Raw genomic sequence first — 19,452 nt, 5'->3', positions numbered from 1 at the left:
CTAAGCAAGGGCTCTACCACTATGCTACATGCCCAATCCCATTTTTATTTTTCCAAAGACTTGAAAGAACATAAGATATCAGGAAAAAAAAAATTGGTCCCATATGACCATAAACTCAATGGCTTTAAACATCTCAATGACAGGGTTTTAAATTAGTTGAAAAACTTATAAATTCAAAATCTGATTCTGGAAAAAATAAAAGGAAAAAAAAAAAGGGAATATCATTCATGAATCAAAAAAAAAAATCACACAGATCTATCAGCAGTACAATGGTCACTAAAAAATAAATATTTCAATTAGAAAACGCTAGAGAATAAAATTTACCATCTGCTACTCACATAAAACGCCTGGAACAAATAACCTCCGCATTCATAACAACTTACCGTTACAGATTTCAGTGTCATGCCATGGTATGTGCCCATAGTATCAATCTTAAAGCCTTCCGTTTCTGCAAAGAAAAGGAGTCTATTTTGATTTATATATTTCATGAGACAGATAAAAATTTCTATCATAATTTATATTATACCTAACAATTCAACAGTGTAACAAGGCCTTACTTAAATATACTATACACAGTTTTATCACATATTTCTAAAAATTAAAAACTTTTAAGACACTAGTTGCAAAAACATATTCAAATTCAATAAATGTCAAAGAATCTTTTCTTTTTTTTTTTTTTCCAAGAATCAGATTTTGAATTTATAAGTTTTTCAACTAATTTAAAACCCTGTCATTGAGACGTTTAAAGCCATTGAGTTTATGGTCATATGGGACCAATTATCTTTCAAATTTTGTTTGAAAATCACACTAAAGAACTAGAGAGAAGTATCAGCAGTTAAGAGCACTAGCTACTCTTGCAAAAGACCCAGGTTCAATTCCCAGCACACATAATCTGCCCACAACTGCATTAAACTTCAGTTTCAGGAGCTCTGATACCCTCTTCTGGCTTCATGGACAACAAGTACATATGTGATGCATAAACATACACACAGCAAAACATCCATACACAAGAAAATGGAATAAAATTTAAATTATACTAAATAAAAAACTTCTAATTTCTAATCCCTTTATTTTTATGACTAACTACTACACCACTAAAAGCATTGTAAAATAAGAAGTTCCTAAATTACAAAAACTTTTGTTCCTAATTTTAATGTAAGGGACATTTATTAGAAAATGGTGCTATAAAAAAATGATTCCAGCCAGGTGGTGGTGGCGGCGGGCGGCGGCGGCGGCGCACGCCTTTAATCCCAGCACTCGGGAGGTAGAGACTGGCGGATCTCTGTGGGTTCGAGGCCGGCCTGGTCTCCAAAGCAAGTTCCAGGAAAGGCGCAAAGCTACACAGAGAAACCCTGTCTCGAAAAACCAAAAAAAAAAAAAAAAAAAAAAAAAAAAAGATTCGTGTTTCAACACATAAGTACAGCATGCTCTTTTCACTCTCTCTTTTAAAATAAAAATGTAATTCTATAAATACATGGTAATTCATTCCTGTTTTGGATCTTGTTATGGTCAATCAACTAATGGCAGTCAATTTGGGACTTTGACAGTATTTTACCAGTGGAAGAATGATATAAACATTCCATATGTTATTAGAATAAAACATACATTGCTTAAATTTCATCTAGGTTATGTGACTATCAGAGAAATATTTTTAATTGAAAAACATTCTTCATACCATATGCTCTATTCTTCCTAGGAAAGATCATATAGCAAATATTTTACACATGGTATAGACCATATACCTTTGTCTCAACTATAAGATTTTGTAGCTGTAGTGCAGAAACAAGATGAATAATATGCATATACGTGGAGGATTGGATTTGCTATCAATTGCTTTATACAATTCATTCCATAAGGACACAGGACAGTGATAAAAGAATGGATCACTGTCTTTGTGTGGCATTTATTCACCACGTGCCTGTATCTGGTAAATGAAGTCAGCACACATAATTCAAAGCAATATATCCTTTTAAAAAGTTGCGCAGAGACTTCAGATTATACAGGGGAAAAAGGAAACGTTAAAACTTTCAGTTGCTTTTATCTCATATCTTCCTAAGTGAAGTCAAGATGAATGAAAAGCTCAAGAGAAACTGGTGACAGTCTTACCTCACTAATAAAGAAATGGCTCATAACTGCATTAGCTAGACTGTCAAGCAAGCTTTAACAAAACAAACTCTCACACTTGCTCCAAATCTATGCTTCCTTATCCCTTAATGTACACAATTCATAGTTTGGGAAACAATTTAACAGACAGCATTCCACATCCCAAAATTCTTTGTAACCACAACTAGTCTCAATAATAGCAAACATTTGTGGGTAGTTTATTACGTTATCAAACATTATTCTGGGAACTTCACCTTCGGCACCACGTTTATCCCCAAAGTAACCCTATGAAATAAGTTATCAAGTATTATTAACATTTAATTAGAGATATGAGGTAACAGACAGAATACAGTTGAAAAAGCAATAAAATCCACATTAAAAAATAACTGAAACACAAGCTATCTGGATTGCAAATCAAAGCTACCAAGAAAATTAGCCAATTTTGTTCTGTAGAGTCCAAATACTATTTTTTTAGTGTTGCAGGCTATACGACCTCTCTCAAAACTACTCAACAGAGCTGTCAGAGTTAAACAACTATAGATCACACATAAATGAGTAAATGTAGCTGTAAATAACAACAAAAACTTTTATTACAAAAGTAGGTGACTGAACTAGATCAACTGCCTTATTCTTCAATATCAAACCATACTGCCACTCCAGCTCAGCATGACCATTATGAGAAGAAGATACAAAATAAGTAACTTACCTTCTTTGCCTTTGAATCTTTCCTGGTCATATCTGTTGTAGGCAGCTGGGATAGGTTGCTTCGTACGCAATGTGGGATCCTTTAAAAAAAAGAGAGAGATGCAAGTCAATACTTTTAAATATTACTTATTTAACACTCATAAAAACCTGACACAGACACTTATAAATGTTATTCCAATATGGGCCAGAAGACAGAACACGGTAAGAAGACTACTTGGCATTTGACAACTAGGATTCAATATTTGCACTAAAAAAATGTCCATCCCTACAGCAAGAATAAGGACAAACAATTTCAAGTATACTTGTATCCAAAACCACAGAAATAATATGGTAAGCACATACACTCTAATTACTTAAATGACTTTGTGAAATAATACTCTCTCCAATGATAATCTGAACAGAGTAAGTTCCAGGACAGCCAGGATGACAGAGAAACCCTGTCTCAAAAAACTAAAATGAAAAAAAAAAAAAAAGACTAAAGTAATAGACGTTCAATAAACACAAATGTATACTGTAAGACTAAAGTAATGGATGCCAGTTTTTTAAAAACTTGAAAAAAGTCACTTTCTAATTATGTATAATTTAATTCAAATATTTCATACTAAACTCATAGTCTATAATAACCTAAAAATAGGTATTTAAAAAGCATCTTAAAGGTACTTGGGAAAATCCTAATATTTATATAGTCTTCATTTTGTTACAATAGGATTATAGTCTAATATTACAAAAGAAAAATTATCAAAGACTATAGCTACATATATACATCTATATGCCAAACATAAAAATTTCAACTGTTTCAATGACTGTAAAATACACAGAAAGAAAACTCACATTCACAAAGACAATGGTTTAAATGTTTTTACAGTTTCACATTCTTCCCACCAATTACTATGACAAATGTCAACAAATTTGTAATTATAAGCACACTATGCTTGAACATCATAGCACTTACTATATTTCCATTTCATAGATCTAGTAAGTTTAACTTACTACGCTATGAACTCAAAACAGGACAAGGACTATGAGTTTATCTCTAGATGCTTAGAACACTGCATGAAAAATAGACACTACTTAAATATGTGTGGTAAGCCAACTAAAAGTATCTGTCTAAATCTATACCAAGAATTCGGTATCTACAAAAATTTAAATATCAATGATTTCATGCATAAATAAAATTACTATTAACTTCCAAGGCTATGTTTAGTAATCTACCAATGTTTTCCAAATTCGACATAAAAGTGAATCAATCTGAATTATATTCTTTGCCTTCTTGAATCTGACAACAGATAGAAGGGTTTACAACAAAGTAGAGGTATTTCTGAATTTAAATGGAGACTATATGGCATGCATGAGTTTAGGGTTTGGCAGGCCCTAAACAATACCTCCGACAGTGAGGCAGTCAACCAACACAGGAGGTACAGCTGAGGTACAAAGAATGGGCCATCTGACGGGTGACAGGGAAAATCAATATACCCATGTGAAATGGTCAAGGAAGATTTCAAATAACAAGTCCAAGCTGGAAAGTAACAATGATTTATATTTTTAACTATAGTTAACAATTTTCCCAAGCAATAAATAGGCCAGCTATAGTCAACCTAAAAGTTAACTTCAAAGGCTTTTCCTAATTAACTCCTTTTCAGACTCTCACCCAGGCATATCTTAAGAATGGCCCAAAATAACTGCTAAGATAACTTTTAAAACAGGGGAGGGTCTTTATATCCTTTGAGTATGCTGAAGTATACCCTTTATACCCTCCTGATGTAAAATGTTTAAGATGTCAAAATTATAACACTAAAATGCAAAATAAACATCACTTTCTTAAAATAACAAAGGCAGAAAAGATTCTTACCACAGGAGCTGTATTTGGAGCAGGCCGCTGTTCAGGGGCACGCCCTTCTTCTCTGGCTTTTACAGACTGAAGAATTGCAAAAATATTCTTGGAAAAATTCTAAAACATGAATAGATTCTAATTAAACCCAGCGTACATGTGCAAGAGCAATAGTTTATCCATTAAGCAGTTTATATTAAAACTTTCTTCTTACTAATTTTTCCTATGTCATAAAGTACTATAATTGCTATGGTTTGGATGTGATCTGTCTCCCAAACATTCCTATGGGGCCCAATGAGAAACAATTAACTATCTGGGCACTGCTATCACAAGGGGTTGATGCTGGTCTTCAGTTGTTACCACATCACATACCAATAGGTGGTGGAGCTGTCCAATCTTCCACTTTTAGTCTCCAAAACTTGAGCTAAATACGTATCTTTTCTCCTCACATATGGTAGGCCCTCACATAGTCAAGCAAGTGTTCTACACTAACCTATGTCCCCAGGCCTAACCTTCTATGAAGCCCCTACCTTAGGTATTTCATTGAATCAACAGAAAACAAGGTATACAATTATACATAAAAATAAAAGCCAACTACCTAGTATTGGAAATCATACTTAAACAGACCAATTATTGATAATCTTTATTATTCTGTATCTACTCAAATATATATAACCAATAAAAAAGTAAACATTTAAATGTAACAGATTTCTAAGGGGAATACTACATTCTCAAAGTACAATAAATCCCTCTGCTACGTTCAGATTACAGCAGACGTTCTAAGATGCCCAAAGGTTATGGATACTTGTAGGAGTCACTGTAAAACTTTTAAGTCTGAAAAGGTGGGAAGTAATCACAAATCAGCTTTTCCATGACTACCCACCCAACACTGTTGACTAGGTGATTACACCTTCCTTCATGAAATAAGCTTTCTTGGCCCTGACACATTATTCTCCCCTGACTTTTTTGCCTAATGACTAACATTGTCCCCCAGTGACTAACAATACTTTGGGTCTCTTCCCCAACCCCTATCACTCCCAATCCCCTACCACCAACCCCACCTACCCACTCCCTACCCCCAACCCACCCACCCCCTAGCCCCAGCCCACCCACCCCTACCCCCAGCCCACCCACCCCCACGCTAGCATTCAACAGTTTAAAGAATATATGCAAATCTATTGTGAGCTAAATATCTTAACTGACACTAAAATCCAACGATGATCAAATGGTTCATGCTCTCTTGTACTTCAAATGTAATACAATTCTCTTCTCTAGAAAATGAAGCATTCTGGGGCCAGCAAGGTAACTAACAGGTAAAGCACCTGTAACACAAGTCTATCTCCCTGAGTTCAATCCTTGGAACTCATATAAAGGTAGAAAAAAGAGAACCAACTCCACAATATTACCCTTGAACCTTCCCATTTGCACCATAGCGTGGGCATGCACACACACACACACACACACACACACACACACACACACACACACAGAGTTATTTTTAAAAAAGAAATCTGGGGGCTAGCTCAGTTAAGAGTACTTGTTGCTCTCCCAGGAGACCCAGGCTCAATTCCCAGGATCCACAATGCAGCTTACAACCATCCATAACTCCAGTTCCAGGAAATGTGTCGTCCTGTTCTGGTCACCATGGACACCAGGCATGTGAACAGTACACTAACATACATGAAAGCAAAACACTCATACACATAGAATAAAAAATAAGTCTTTTTTAAAAAAAGAAAGAAACTTAAGTGTTCTGTTTTTCTTTGGCTTCCACTACGTGTCCCACTTTATCACTCCATCTACTTTACTAGTTTTTACTTTGTAATCCCCCTCACCTTTGTTCCTGGTTTGTTTTTTCCTGGTGAGGCTCATGGCCTCCACGCACTGGACTACTCAGCCTCACGGCTTTCAAGCACTGGACTACTATGAAAGATATCTTTTACCTCTTTACTTATATTGCATCTCATTGCTGCTTGTACTAAACTATCATCTCAATCACTGCCGAGCCTGTACATGTTAAATATTATGCAAATGTATACGGAAAAGTAAGTTTTAATATTAACTGGATACCACTAGTATAATTACCACTATACTAACTATGATACTAACTAGTTCCTGAATCTTTACAGCAGCAAATACAGGTCTCAGAACTACTTTGCCATCTTAGAAACTACTAAAGACTCTAAAGGCCTTTAAGCTGAAGTTACAATTTATCACAGTAAATATTAAAACTGACAAATTTCTCAAGCACAAATTCCTTTAAAAAAAAAAAAGAAGAAAAGCAAGATTCCACACAAACATAATACTTTTTATGAAAATTATTTTCCAAAACCTATCAATAAAGTAATAAGACTATAACTTGAAATTTTATAAATGTGTTTACTATCTGGCTTACTAAAAATGTATCTGTATTCTGATATTTACTTCTATCTATCTACTATGTTATCCTGCTTGGTCAAGATATGAAGACAATCTAGCCTCAGCAGTAAAGGGAGAAGCATTAAGACAGCTTTTCAGGTAGCTAAATATATTCTGCTTTGTTATACCAAAACAAATGGTCTCCTAAAAGATACTGTAGGTGGAAACCACACCCATAAATTTCTGCTGTCAAGTATATAGTATATAAAGTATAAATATACTTTTTAAAGTATATAATCTATTTTGTACTTTAAATGGATATTTTTTCATTCATGCACTGGTTCTCTGAAAAATATCAATCACTGAGTTATGCAGTTATGCATATTTTCCAAATATTAATACAGTATATTATTCAACATTTTAAAATATTATTTGCTGATGACATATTCATTAAATCATATTTTTAATATTATTTACAAAAGTCTCACCAAAACAGTCTAAGAATTAGAAAGCTAGAAAAATCATAGCAGAAAGCAACTCTCCAAAAATTTAATTTTCCCAGGAAAGTTCACATCTTACCACTGGCAACAAATAGTTTGTTGCTTTTCCTGACAGACTCATTCAAGAGAATGTCTATAAAACAACTAAGTCTGAATAACATAGTCATTCAAACAAAATGTGATGGTTTTCTTTTTTAAAAAGGTGCTTTAGTTAGGAACCCAAGCCTTAACACAAATGCTGTTCATAAAAGCAACCACAGCTTTTTTAATGCGCAGGGCTGCTTTACACATTCAAACTTCATTAAGTGTATTAACTGGCCGCACTTGAGTGAAGTTCTGGTAGGTGAAACACCATGATTTGCTGGTCATGCTGGGTGACTAACTCATGTGTTTTAGCAGTCACTGCTTCTGCACCATCAGTGCAGACATCAGCACAGTGTCAAATGCAAATGAAATCTCAGCCCTACTATGAAAACATGAAAATCAGACCACTGTTAGAGTGATCAAATAAATGAAAAACATAAACGCTAGAAGAATGAATCCAAATAGCATCAGCAAGTTTTGTGTGCAAGAATTACAGATGATTATTTTTGTACAGATGTATTTATACCATGATTCAACAATAATTACTTTGGTCTGAAAATATCCCCCAAATCTATGTGTTAGAAATTTTATTTTTAAAAAGTGACTTTGAAAATGGATTAAGTGGAGACTAAATGGATGACGTAGAGATTTTAAGAGTCATTTTCTGATAAAATCATAATTATTTTCAGCCCTCTTTTTTATTCCCTCTCTCTCACCCAGGTGATACCTTCCGCCATTTTTGATGCAGTAAGAAAGCCCTCATCAGATGCAGTTCCTTGATCTTGGACTTTCCAGCCTCTAGAATGGTGAACCACAGAAATGTCTATTCATTATAAATTACTCAGTCTGTGATACTCTGTTATAGCAGCACAAAACAGAATAAGTCATAATAATTTAATGGCACAGAAATTTGTTATAAGTTAGTCTGTGATATTCTGTTATAGCAGCACAAAACAGAGTAAGACATTTAATATCATTTAACGATACTATAAAATCAGATTGCTTTAACCAGGGCATATTACCTATATAAGGAGGATGAGAACTTGAATTTTCTTGCCCCTTAAAAATCAGAAAACAAGATTCTGATCACAGTAGTAATGAAGGTCAGTGTAAAGTCTACACTAGGCCAGTGCTGTAGCCTGACAACCTGAGCTCAATCCCAGAAATCCACACAGTACAAGGAAAGAACTGACTCTCACACGATGTCTTCTGACTTCCTCATGCACACTGTGACAAATGTGTCCACCTACACCTACACACACACACACACACACACACGCACGCACGCACGCACGCACGCACGCACGCACGCACGCACACAAAGCAAAGCAAATGTGAAGTCTATACTGCTCTGCTCTAAGTATCTATAACATGTTTAGAGTTTAGCAGATGAACACAGTATGTATACTTAGAGATCAGCAGTCAAAATGTTTAATTTTGACCTTTAAAAAATGATAACATTCAAAAATAAAATTTTTTAAAGATAATACTCATGAAAGCAAATCTAGCTTCTAAACAGTTGTTAGATGGTTTGTTTTTAAAAGATACTATGGTACCAACATTAAATTAGAACACTTTTAAACTGGTACAATTCTGCCCCCTAGAGTTCAGATCGAAGAGTTCATCTCAACAACTAAAAATTGGAAAGCTTCATATAGAAGAAAACTCTAAGTTTAAGACTATCTAGTTAAAATTAACTGGGGAAAAAAAAAAAGGCCAGGCATAGTAGCACATGCCTTAATCCTAGCACTTTGGAGACAAAGGCAAGTGGATCCCTGTGAGTTCAAAGACAGCCTGGTCTACACACTGAGTACCAGGACAGCCAAGGCTAAACAGTTAGATTCCCCTCTCAAAACAAAATAAAAAGGCACTAAAAAGTCACAGTGTTAGTCAAGTATTAGCCATATCAAGCAATGAAAATGAGAATGTTGTCGTTTAACTGTAAATAACAAAAAATGAAAAATGAAAGCTTATTCATAACTTCACATTTCTTTATAATTCTAGGCTCTGGAAACGGTCCTTTTTTTTTTTTCTTTTTTTAAATACGTGGATGTGGACACATGCACCACAGTGAAAGTGCAGAAATAAGAGAAAAACACTGTGGACTCAGTTTTCTCCTTTCATCTTTACAAAGGTTTTAGGGATCAAATGCAAGTTACCAGGCTTGCATGGGTAGCACCGTTACTCCAGGACTATCTCACTGACTCTAGAAAAATGGTTTCTTTTTTTCTAAATTAAATCAGTTTTACTTATTATTGTGCGTGCATACACACATGCATGATAGGAATGGGGACATACATGCCACACCCTGTGTGGAAGTCAGAGGACAACTTTGTGGTTTTCGGTTTTTCTTTTCACCTTTACGTGGCTTCTGGAGACTGAACTCGGTTGCCAGGCTTGCATAAAAAGGGCCTTTCCCAGCTGAGCCACCTGTGTGCCCACGGAAAATGCTTCTTAAGATGTACGACAAGTCAAACAGAAAACAAACAGAAATCATTATACCTTACACGCTTTTCTAGTTACTTTATTCCTACCAAAATGGGACAGTAAATTAAAAGCTCAAGTCCCAATATTATTCTACAATCAAAACTAGTCGCGGCAGGTGGCACATAGCTGTACTCCTAGCGCTTAGTAGGTGGACGCAGGCCTAAGCCACTAAGAAAGACCCTAACCTCAGAAAGCCCAGAGTCTCAAAACATAAAGTCTATTTAAATGTTAAGTTCAGTTTCACAATAATCTCACACACTTCTTTAAATGTTTCTACCAAACCACCACTGTTAGCCCATCAATGGAGAATCAACAACTAAGAAAGCTTAGAGGAAAGCCACAACACAGAGGAAAATATGTATACAGAACTGAACTGATGCAGAAAAACAATGACATCATGAAATCTAGAAAATATCATCCTGAGTGAGGTAACCCAGACTCAGAAGGACAAACATGGTGTGTACTCACTCATAAGTGGATACTAGATGTAAAGCAAAGGACAATCAGACTGCAACCCACAGATCCTGGGAGGCTACCTAGCAGGGGGGACCCTAGGATGACTGTGGCTTATAATAAGTTTTGGTTTTGCTCAATCACTGGGCAAGCTTTAGTGAAACATTTCACTATTAGGATAAGAATTTGTAGCATATCAAGCTGATGAAAGAATATGCTGGCTGTACTTTCAGGAGGGGAGGCTAAAATCTTTTTAGATTATGGATTAGCCTATAGAAAAATGTCTGGCGTAAATCAAACAGTGAAGGGGAAGATGAATAGGAATCTCACTTACACAAATAAAACATAGCTCTCTGAACAGATGAAGACAGGTTTCTTCTGTATCCCAGAATCTAATCAATATTTATATGTATAATTCAGCTATTATTTGGCTTAAAAGGGCTTATTGGGAAATGTTATCATTTTTACTATTTTCTACAGAGAAAATATTTTCCAGTTTCAAATAATCCTGGACTTTTGAATTATAACCTGTTTTTATGTTCAAACTATCTGTATATTATTTCTCCTGCAGTTGCACATAAAATGTTTTTCCATTCAAAAAAAGAAGCCGGGTGGTGGTGGTGCACGCCTTTAATCCCAGGACTCGGGAGGCAGAGGCAGGCGGATCTCTGTGAGTTCGAGGCCAGCCTGGTCTACAGAGCAAGATCCAGGAAAGACGCAAAGCTACACAGAGAAACCCTGTCTGGAAAAACCGAAAAAAAAAAAAGAAAGAACTGAACTGATGCATCTTTTTTAAGAGCAACTGACATACTAGAGCATCTAGTATTAATTTTTTTATTAATGTATATATGGGTATGGGTGTGTGTGTGTGTGTGTGTGTACATAAGCATGTGCAGGAGCTACAAGTACATGGAGATTAGAGGAAAACTGTGGAGTCCATTCTCTCCTTCTACCTTTACGTGGATTTGGCTGATCCTCAGATTGTCAGACTCTCATTCAAATTCTTATCTTTCAAAATTTAAAGAGCATACATTTGCTCTGAACAGAAGTTTAAAAGAATTAGTCCTTGGCTGTACAAATATAAATAAAGTTTAAAACCTATTAATAAATTTTAAACAATCCTACAGCACTCCAAAGAATGAGTAAATATTTTAATTACCTTTCCTGTGCTCTGTAAGATGGTTGTTCTTGTTCTCCACACTCTTTCTCTGCTGACAATATCTCTGGTCACATCTACCTCAGCATCCACAAAACTCCTCTGTTTAAGGGCAGTTATATCATCATCTAGATCAGTCTTGATAGTAGATCTTTTCTTAGCCATAATTTTGGCTTTGATTGCAGCAATTTTTTCCACTGACATGGCTTCAGACAAAGACCTAAAAGTAATTTATTTTTTAAATTTCACAGCTAAGATTCCTTCAGTACAACATATATACTGTTGCACTAAAACTGATAAATAAATAAAAAAAAAACCACCCACTTCAAGTGACAATAAGCTCTCTATAAAATTGTATACTTAATATTTTATAGTCACACGGGATTTTTACAAGTAATAATTCATAAAGATAATAATCGAAAAGCAAGTCAGTAATTTATTTTAATTTCAGTTTTATGAGTATAAGTGTCCTGCCTACATGTAGATCTATGTGTCATTTCTATGCCTGGTGCCCAAGAAAGCCAAAATAGGGCATCAAATTCCCTGAAACTGAAGCTACAGCCAGTTGTACACCATTATGTGGGCGCTGAGAACCAAATCAGGGTCCTCTGGAAGAATGGCCAGTGCTCTTAACCACTGAACAATCCAGCCTTGAATTAGTAATTTCTTTAAATTAACATTAAAAAATTAAATAATAATAAAATTCCTTGCTCTTTTTAAATCTCCCACAAAAAAGCAGAACTAACATGGGTGCTTTTGCTTGTATTCCCTGAGGCTTTACCAGTGTATCTATACTCTCTACATATGAAAATTATATACAAACACAGAGGTTATCCTGTAATGGGGTCAAAAATTCATTTTGTTAAAAAGCTCAAAGCTTAGGTGTTTCCATGAAATGTATTTTAAGGTTTTAAAGCTACAGGCTTCATATACAACTGACTTCAGAATCCAAAGAGACTTTATATGCCACAATAGTCCTTTTAATTTCTGGAGGACAAAACCATACCTAATTTAATTAAAACTTCATTATAAAGAACTTACAAAAAATACTGAAATAAACATATTTTGAACTCTTATGTCTTCAATTTACTTGATTCTCAAATAAGCAAAAAGCAGCCTTTTTATTTAAAAAAAAATTATTCATCAACAATGACACAAATAAAAATTGTAGTATGCAATGAAAAAAAGAAAAGTGATTTCTCAGTGCTTTCAATTTCCTGGCGTATTTCTCTTTGAGATTCAGGGACAATAAATCAGTATTCCAGGGACTTGCGAGATGGATCAGAGGTTAAAAGCACTGGTTGCTCTTGTAAAGGACCAGGGTTCAGTTCCCAGGACCCAAATGGTGGCTCACAACCATCCATAACTCCAGTTCCAAGGAATCACGATGCCTTCTTCTGACCCAGGTACATGGTACACAGACATACGTGTAGGCAAAATATTCTCACACATAAAAAATAAAATAAAGCAATCTAAAATTTGATTGAAAAAAAATCAGGAATTCTCAGTTTTCAAAACTATGTTGTTTTAAATATATTCCTAACAGTCTTTATAACAACTCTCTAATATGAACAACAAAAATTGTCTAAGAATAAAATACATTAAGTTCAGTAGTACTTACAAAGTACAAAAAAAAAAAAAAAAAAAAAGAAGAAGAAGAAGAAGACGACTCAATGAAAAACGTAATCTAAAATTCTGGTCTCCCAGTCAGGGAACATCCCTTTATGGGACCACATGTGGAAACCAGCCACTATAGTTTGCACTGAAAATGTGTTGTATGTTTTTTATAATATAAAATTCGAAAAGTAATTCAACAGTGGTTGAGGACTGGTAATACAATTCAGTGGTACAGTCTTAACCTAGCAAGCATGAAGTCCTATATTTAACAGAGACTATAAAAAACGAGCTGGGCCAGCAACCCAGTGGGTCAAGGGAACTCCCTCAGCACAGGCAAGCGTCAAGGCTTTGCAGCAACAGCTAAAGATACAAGAGAAGAATCACTAGCAGAGTGACAAGAGGAGAAACTAGGAAAGAACATATGCTAGTCTGCCATCTGAAACTGTCAGCATGGTGTCCAAACAAGGACGATACAAAACATTTTTAAAAATGACATCCCAAATCAATAATTATGTCCTGGCTCATCAGTTTGGAGGGAATGTGGCTCCAGTATCATTGTAATGGGCACAAACATTTCTAAAGAAATTCCAAACAAGGTCCCTCCTGCACCCTGCTTTCCTGCTCAAATCTTAATAGTATACAGTGAAAACTAAGGGTGCAGATTAAATACTGTGATTTTTTTTTTTTAAGTGCTAATGTGTTTGTTTGAGGAACTCTCTGCAGTCCACCTACAAAAGACAGGTTAGTACAGTTCACAGAAGTCCTGTCCTTTCATTTGATTTATAATGTAACAGGGTACTATAAATGAATTACCAAAAAACTACCTTTTTCTCCTACTTTGCATTGACTTTTAGCTGTGAAATTAAAGCATCTCAGCATATTTTTAGATCAATTCAAATTGTTTTTAATTACATTTGTTCTGGTGTGCACACAAACATGCACCACAATGTGTGAAAACCAGAGGACAAATTGCAGTAGGTTCTCTCTTTCCACCATGTGGGTATAGATATGGGTATGAAAGTCAGGTCACTGCTTGAGCTTAGCAGCATGGTCTTTACCAATGAGCAATCTGGATGGCTCTCAAGCTGACACTGGACTTTCAATGATCAGACTTCTACTTCTAGCTGAGATGAAGTGCCAGTGACTGGAATAGCTGAACAACCAGAAAATGACTAGCTGAACTTCACAACATAATGGTTTACCAGATATTAGCAATTAAACACTAAATGGCAGTGATTCTCTGACAAATGACAAATGAATGAACTAACTCCTATAACTTCCTTGGCTTACTGCCTTGAAAACTTCCAAAGGAGGTCCTAAGAAGAACCCAGGCAGGACTTAGTCAAGCCCAACGTGTTTACATGGTACAGAATAGTTAAGAAAAGTGCTGAACAGGGGTACTGCAGTAGAATGCTAACACGTGGGTTTAACAAAGGAACTACCTAAACCTGAAAACAACCACTACCCATTAAGTTTAAGTCGGTAATACAAGGCTGGTGTTCCCATCACCCAAAAATATACATGAGACATTAGGAAGTCTCCTTAAAACAATATTGCCTCTAAAGTAAGTGAGAATAATTACTGCAATTAATCTCTGTTCAATGTAAAGTCCCCAAGGGAAAAAAAAAAAAAAAAAGAAAGTCATGCCTATGGTGAAAATTCTACAAGACTGGCTGGCTGAGTAATTAGAAACTGCTGGAGAGTTAGAATGTCACAAGTCCATAGTCAAATTGTGGGTCAGGAAAGAGATGCCCCCAAGAGAAAGAAACCAGGAAACAGCTGTGTGGGCTGGTCAGTGCTCGTGTGTATAAGTCACACTGCTCCTTCCTCACCAGATGTTTACAGACACTTAAGTTCAAAAGCAACTGGGTTATGTAACCATCAACTATAATCTCTGACACCATGAGAGAAAATAGATCTTCCTCTTTTATGTTTCTCAGTTAGTTATCACTAACAGTCTAACAGAGAACATTGGTAGACAGGGTGATCAACTGACTATTCCATTCAGAAGCTTTGGGAACTGGTTTCTGGGAAGAATTTGTTAAGTTTGGAGAGATGGACTAGATAAGTCCTAGAATAATGCTATATAAGCAGTAGGCAGAGCTTAATTTTTTTTGGGGGGAGGGATGGATGAGAGCTTAATTCTTGTGGGAACTCAGAAAACCAGAATGCTCTAAGACTGAGGCTGGCTAATGATGAGGATTCATATGACTCTATAAGACCTTTCACAGAAACCATTTGTACTACAGTGTTGCAAAGAATGTCATATTTTTTCCTTACTTTGAGTGGGACTAAATTTACATGTAATAAATAGTAAGGCAGAGGAAATGTCAAGACAGCTCAGCATGGATACTGCTAGCTGGTTTTAGCCAGACTTACTGCAATAAATATAAGCAAAAAGCCAGGGAAGGTCTGGAAAGTGCAGTGAGCCAGAAAATAAACTCATATAAGGTTAAGATACAGCAAAGTATAGCTGGTGAGGAGATTTGGGCCATTTTTTTAATTCCAGTATTTTGCATCAGAACAGGAAAGATGCTTTTAGGGTACCTCAACAATTAGCCAGACCCCACACACTGCAAGCTAAGGGTATAAGAGTTTACTTAACTAGGTTGAAAAACTACTTTGAGATTACCATGTTCCTCTAACTTGGGGTCTCATATGAAAATCTTTCCCCAGCTTCAGTTATTTGGAAATTCAAAGAACACAAAAGCCATGATTCTAAGGACCACACAGCCACTAGCAGCAGATCATATCATACCAGTTTTGCAGGCATTCAGAATGTAAAAGTTACAAGGTCATGGAAGTTCCCACTCAGATTTTAAAGGAAGACCTAAGAGGCCAGACAAATGGTCGGCAGGGCCTGAGACAATGCATGAAGCTATGTGAATAAACCTAGACACACAATACAGGCATGAAATATCTGCCACAATAACTTAGAGGCAAAGAGTAGAGCTGGCCTGAGCGAGAAGTCATGTATGTGGACTGTAATAAGCCAAGCCATAGGGATGGGGCTTTCCAAGCCCACTGGAGCACACATGTCATATTATCACCTCATATGCCACTTATGGTGGAAATGAATTTACAGGACTTGACATTTTTCCTCTAGATTGCAGGCTTGGTTTGGTCCCACTCCTCTCCATGCTTCATCTCTCCATTTTGTAATAATAACATTCATTCTACACTGTTGCATGCTGAAAGTATGAAACTTGTTACTAAAAATTTTTTAAATGATGATTTATTTTATGTATATGAGTGCTCTATCTGCATGTATGGCATTATTCGAGAAGAGGGCATCAAAATCTACTACAGATGGTTGTGAGCCACCATGTGGTTGCTGGGAATTGAACTCAAGACCTCTGGAAGAGCAGTCAGTGAGTGCTCTTATTTGCTGAGCCATCTCTCCAGCCCCAAAGGACTGGGTTTTTGTTGATGTTGTTCCCGTTTTTGTTTTTTTAACACAGGGTTTCTCTGTATAGTCATGGCTGTCCCAGAAATTCACTCTGTAGACTAGGATGGCCTTGAACTCACAGAGAAGAGCCTGTTTCTGAGTCCAGAGTGCCAGGATTAAAGGCCTGCACCACCATCTCCTGGCATTACTAAAATTTATAGAGACTCATAGCTAAGAGATTTCCACTTCAGAACTTTAAGTTGCACCCTCTGAAAAAATCTGGAACTGTTGAGATTTCAAGGACTATCAAAGATGGACTAAATACATTTTGCCTTATGAGACAGACATGAGTCTTTGGGAGCCACAGATATATTAATGTTTGAACAGGCGATGTGTTAAAGGCATGGTCCCCAAGTGATGGTGCTATTCTGGGAGTTTCTGAAAATTTTAAGAGATTAGACTTAACAAAGAAGTAGTTCACTGTCACTGGGGTTAAATCCTTGACTGTCCTTTCCCTGATCCTTCTAGTTTCCATACACACACCCCACCCTCTTCCTCCCACCCCCCACATTTCTCCTATGTACCATGAGTTGAGTAACAATGCTTTCTACGACAAACTCCTTTCTATACAATGATGCTCCTCTGTCTTCCCACACATGAGTCCAGGATTAGAACCACAGAACTCTACACTGAAAGTGAACAAAAATAAATATTCTCTTCTATGTCTGTTCTCATATTTGACATACTGGTGAAAAATTCTAACACAGTAAGTAATCCAGAGTAGGTTCTTACAGTATAGGTTATAAACAAATCTATGCTATTTTATTCACGGGACTTGATGCACCTCTGGGTATTAGTAACTATGGAGAGATCCTAGACCAACCCCAATAGATTCCAAGGGACAACTGCATTCTTCCAAACTTAGAGAACAGGGGAATACAATGAATAAAAAATGCAAATGTAAATTGTAACATCTAACTACCCCATTTTCCACATACCTTTACATAAAATCTGTACTACCTACTGAAGAAACCCTTACCTAATCTGTTCAGTCTGTACAATCCCTTCTTTATGGCCTTCCAAACGAGCTGCCAATCTCTCTTTATCAAGACGCACACACTCTTCATCCTAAAAATAATCACTGGTTAGTAACATTTTAAGTTTTATTTAACTTTTACATGAACAAATCACTACACATATCTTCTTGCCAAGATTACCAGAGTACAGTTCCATGAAATATTGTACTTAAATCAACTTTAAGACCTTTTACTTTCACAAAGACAACAGTGTATTTGGATCATGTGAGTCTGGAACTGATTTCTGAGGTTCCTTGACTTACAACAAGGCTTAAGAAACCACATGTGATGGTTAGTTTTATGTCAACTTGACACAGGCTTGAGTCATCTAAGAGGAGGGAACCCCAAATGAGAAAATGCCTCCATAAGATTGGGCTGTAGACAAGCCTGAAGAGCACTGTCATAATTAGCAATTGATGTGGGAAGGCCCAGACCACTATGAGTGGGGCCAATCCTGGGCTGGTGGTAATGGGTTCTATAAGAAAGCAGGCTGGGCAAGCCAGTAAGCAACACCCTCCAGGGTGTGCATCAGCTCTTGCCTCCAGGTTACTACCCTGTTTGAGTTCCTGTCCTACTGCCCTCAGTGATGGACTATGGATGTGGAAGCAAAAGCCAAAAAAACCTGTTCCTCCCCAACTGTTTTTGGTTACAATGTTTTACCACAGCAATAATATGCCAAATTAAGATACCACAGTAAATTTAAAACATAATAAGCTAGAAATGTGTTTTACACATCTACCTACTAAATATCATAGCTTAGTGTTGTTTACTTGAATATACCCACTAGCCTCCATATAAAATGGACATCTCACATTTTATTGAAAATTGTACTAAAAGTAAGATAAATTTGTCTAAACATGTATGTGTTGCTTTTGCGTCATCAAAAAGCTTAAAAATAAAAATTACCGGAAACCATCTGTAAGTTTACATTATGGTGCCCAGACATCTAATTCTAGGTGTTCTCCCAACCATTACTACTTTCATTCACAATAATAATAATAATAATAATAATAATAATAATAATAATAATAAATTCATTCGTTTAAAAATGTTTTTAAATTGGTTTCTGTGTACTGAGTGTTCTGTCTACATGTGCACTATGTGCACGACATGCATGCATGGTGCCTGCAGAAGAGATGGAGTTATGGATGGTTGTGAATCCACTAGTGGATGCTGGGAACTGTTAGGTCTTCTGCACTTGTTCTTAACTGCTGAGCCATCTCTCCAGCCCCTATAGAGCCATTCTTCTTTTAAAAAAACAAAACATTTATTTACTACGTATACAGTGTTCTGCCTCCATGTGTCCCTGCAGGCCAGAAGAGGGCACCAGATCTCATTACAGATGGTTGTGAGCCACCATGTGGTTGCTGGGAATTGAACTCAGGACCTCTGGAAGAACAGCCAGTGCTCTTAAACTCTGAGCCATCTCTCCAGCCCTAGATACATTCTTAATGGAAAAAAAAAAAAAAAACTAGCTTTTAAAGGAAGTCTTCATCAAAGTTAAATTTTTCATTTTGGATACCATTTTTTTTTTCATCTGGTGCCACCAGTCCCAAAATCTACCAAATACAAGTCCAAACACTAGAAGAAAAACTTGAATTGCTTTCAAAAGACAAGTTCCTCGACACATTAAAATCTTCCTACAAAGTTCCCAATAGACTATTTCAAAATCTTATCTAGCAAGGGTGAGTGGTTCA

At 36.2% G+C, this 19,452-nt stretch overlaps 1 protein-coding gene across 2 annotated transcripts in view; it reads right to left on the bottom strand.

Annotated features, from left to right (window-relative positions):
- Cdc73 (cell division cycle 73) overlaps positions 1 to 19,452 on the bottom strand; it is a 112,258-nt gene that overhangs the window by 76,723 nt on the left and 16,083 nt on the right. For both annotated transcript variants that reach the window (XM_037211342.1, XM_028884611.2), the window contains exons 6-10: positions 17,719 to 17,807; positions 11,678 to 11,894; positions 4,658 to 4,756; positions 2,810 to 2,888; positions 384 to 448 (exon numbers count right to left, since the gene is read on the bottom strand). In XM_037211342.1, coding sequence (XP_037067237.1) covers positions 384 to 448; positions 2,810 to 2,888; positions 4,658 to 4,756; positions 11,678 to 11,894; positions 17,719 to 17,807 — 549 coding nt within the window. The remainder of the gene's footprint in view (positions 1 to 383; positions 449 to 2,809; positions 2,889 to 4,657; positions 4,757 to 11,677; positions 11,895 to 17,718; positions 17,808 to 19,452) is intronic.

Source organism: Peromyscus leucopus, chromosome 15, assembly GCF_004664715.2.
Source record: "Peromyscus leucopus breed LL Stock chromosome 15, UCI_PerLeu_2.1, whole genome shotgun sequence".
Taxonomy (NCBI): domain Eukaryota; kingdom Metazoa; phylum Chordata; class Mammalia; order Rodentia; family Cricetidae; genus Peromyscus; species Peromyscus leucopus.
Note: the sequence above shows the minus strand (reverse complement) of the source record. Positions and strands in the feature narration are given on the sequence as shown.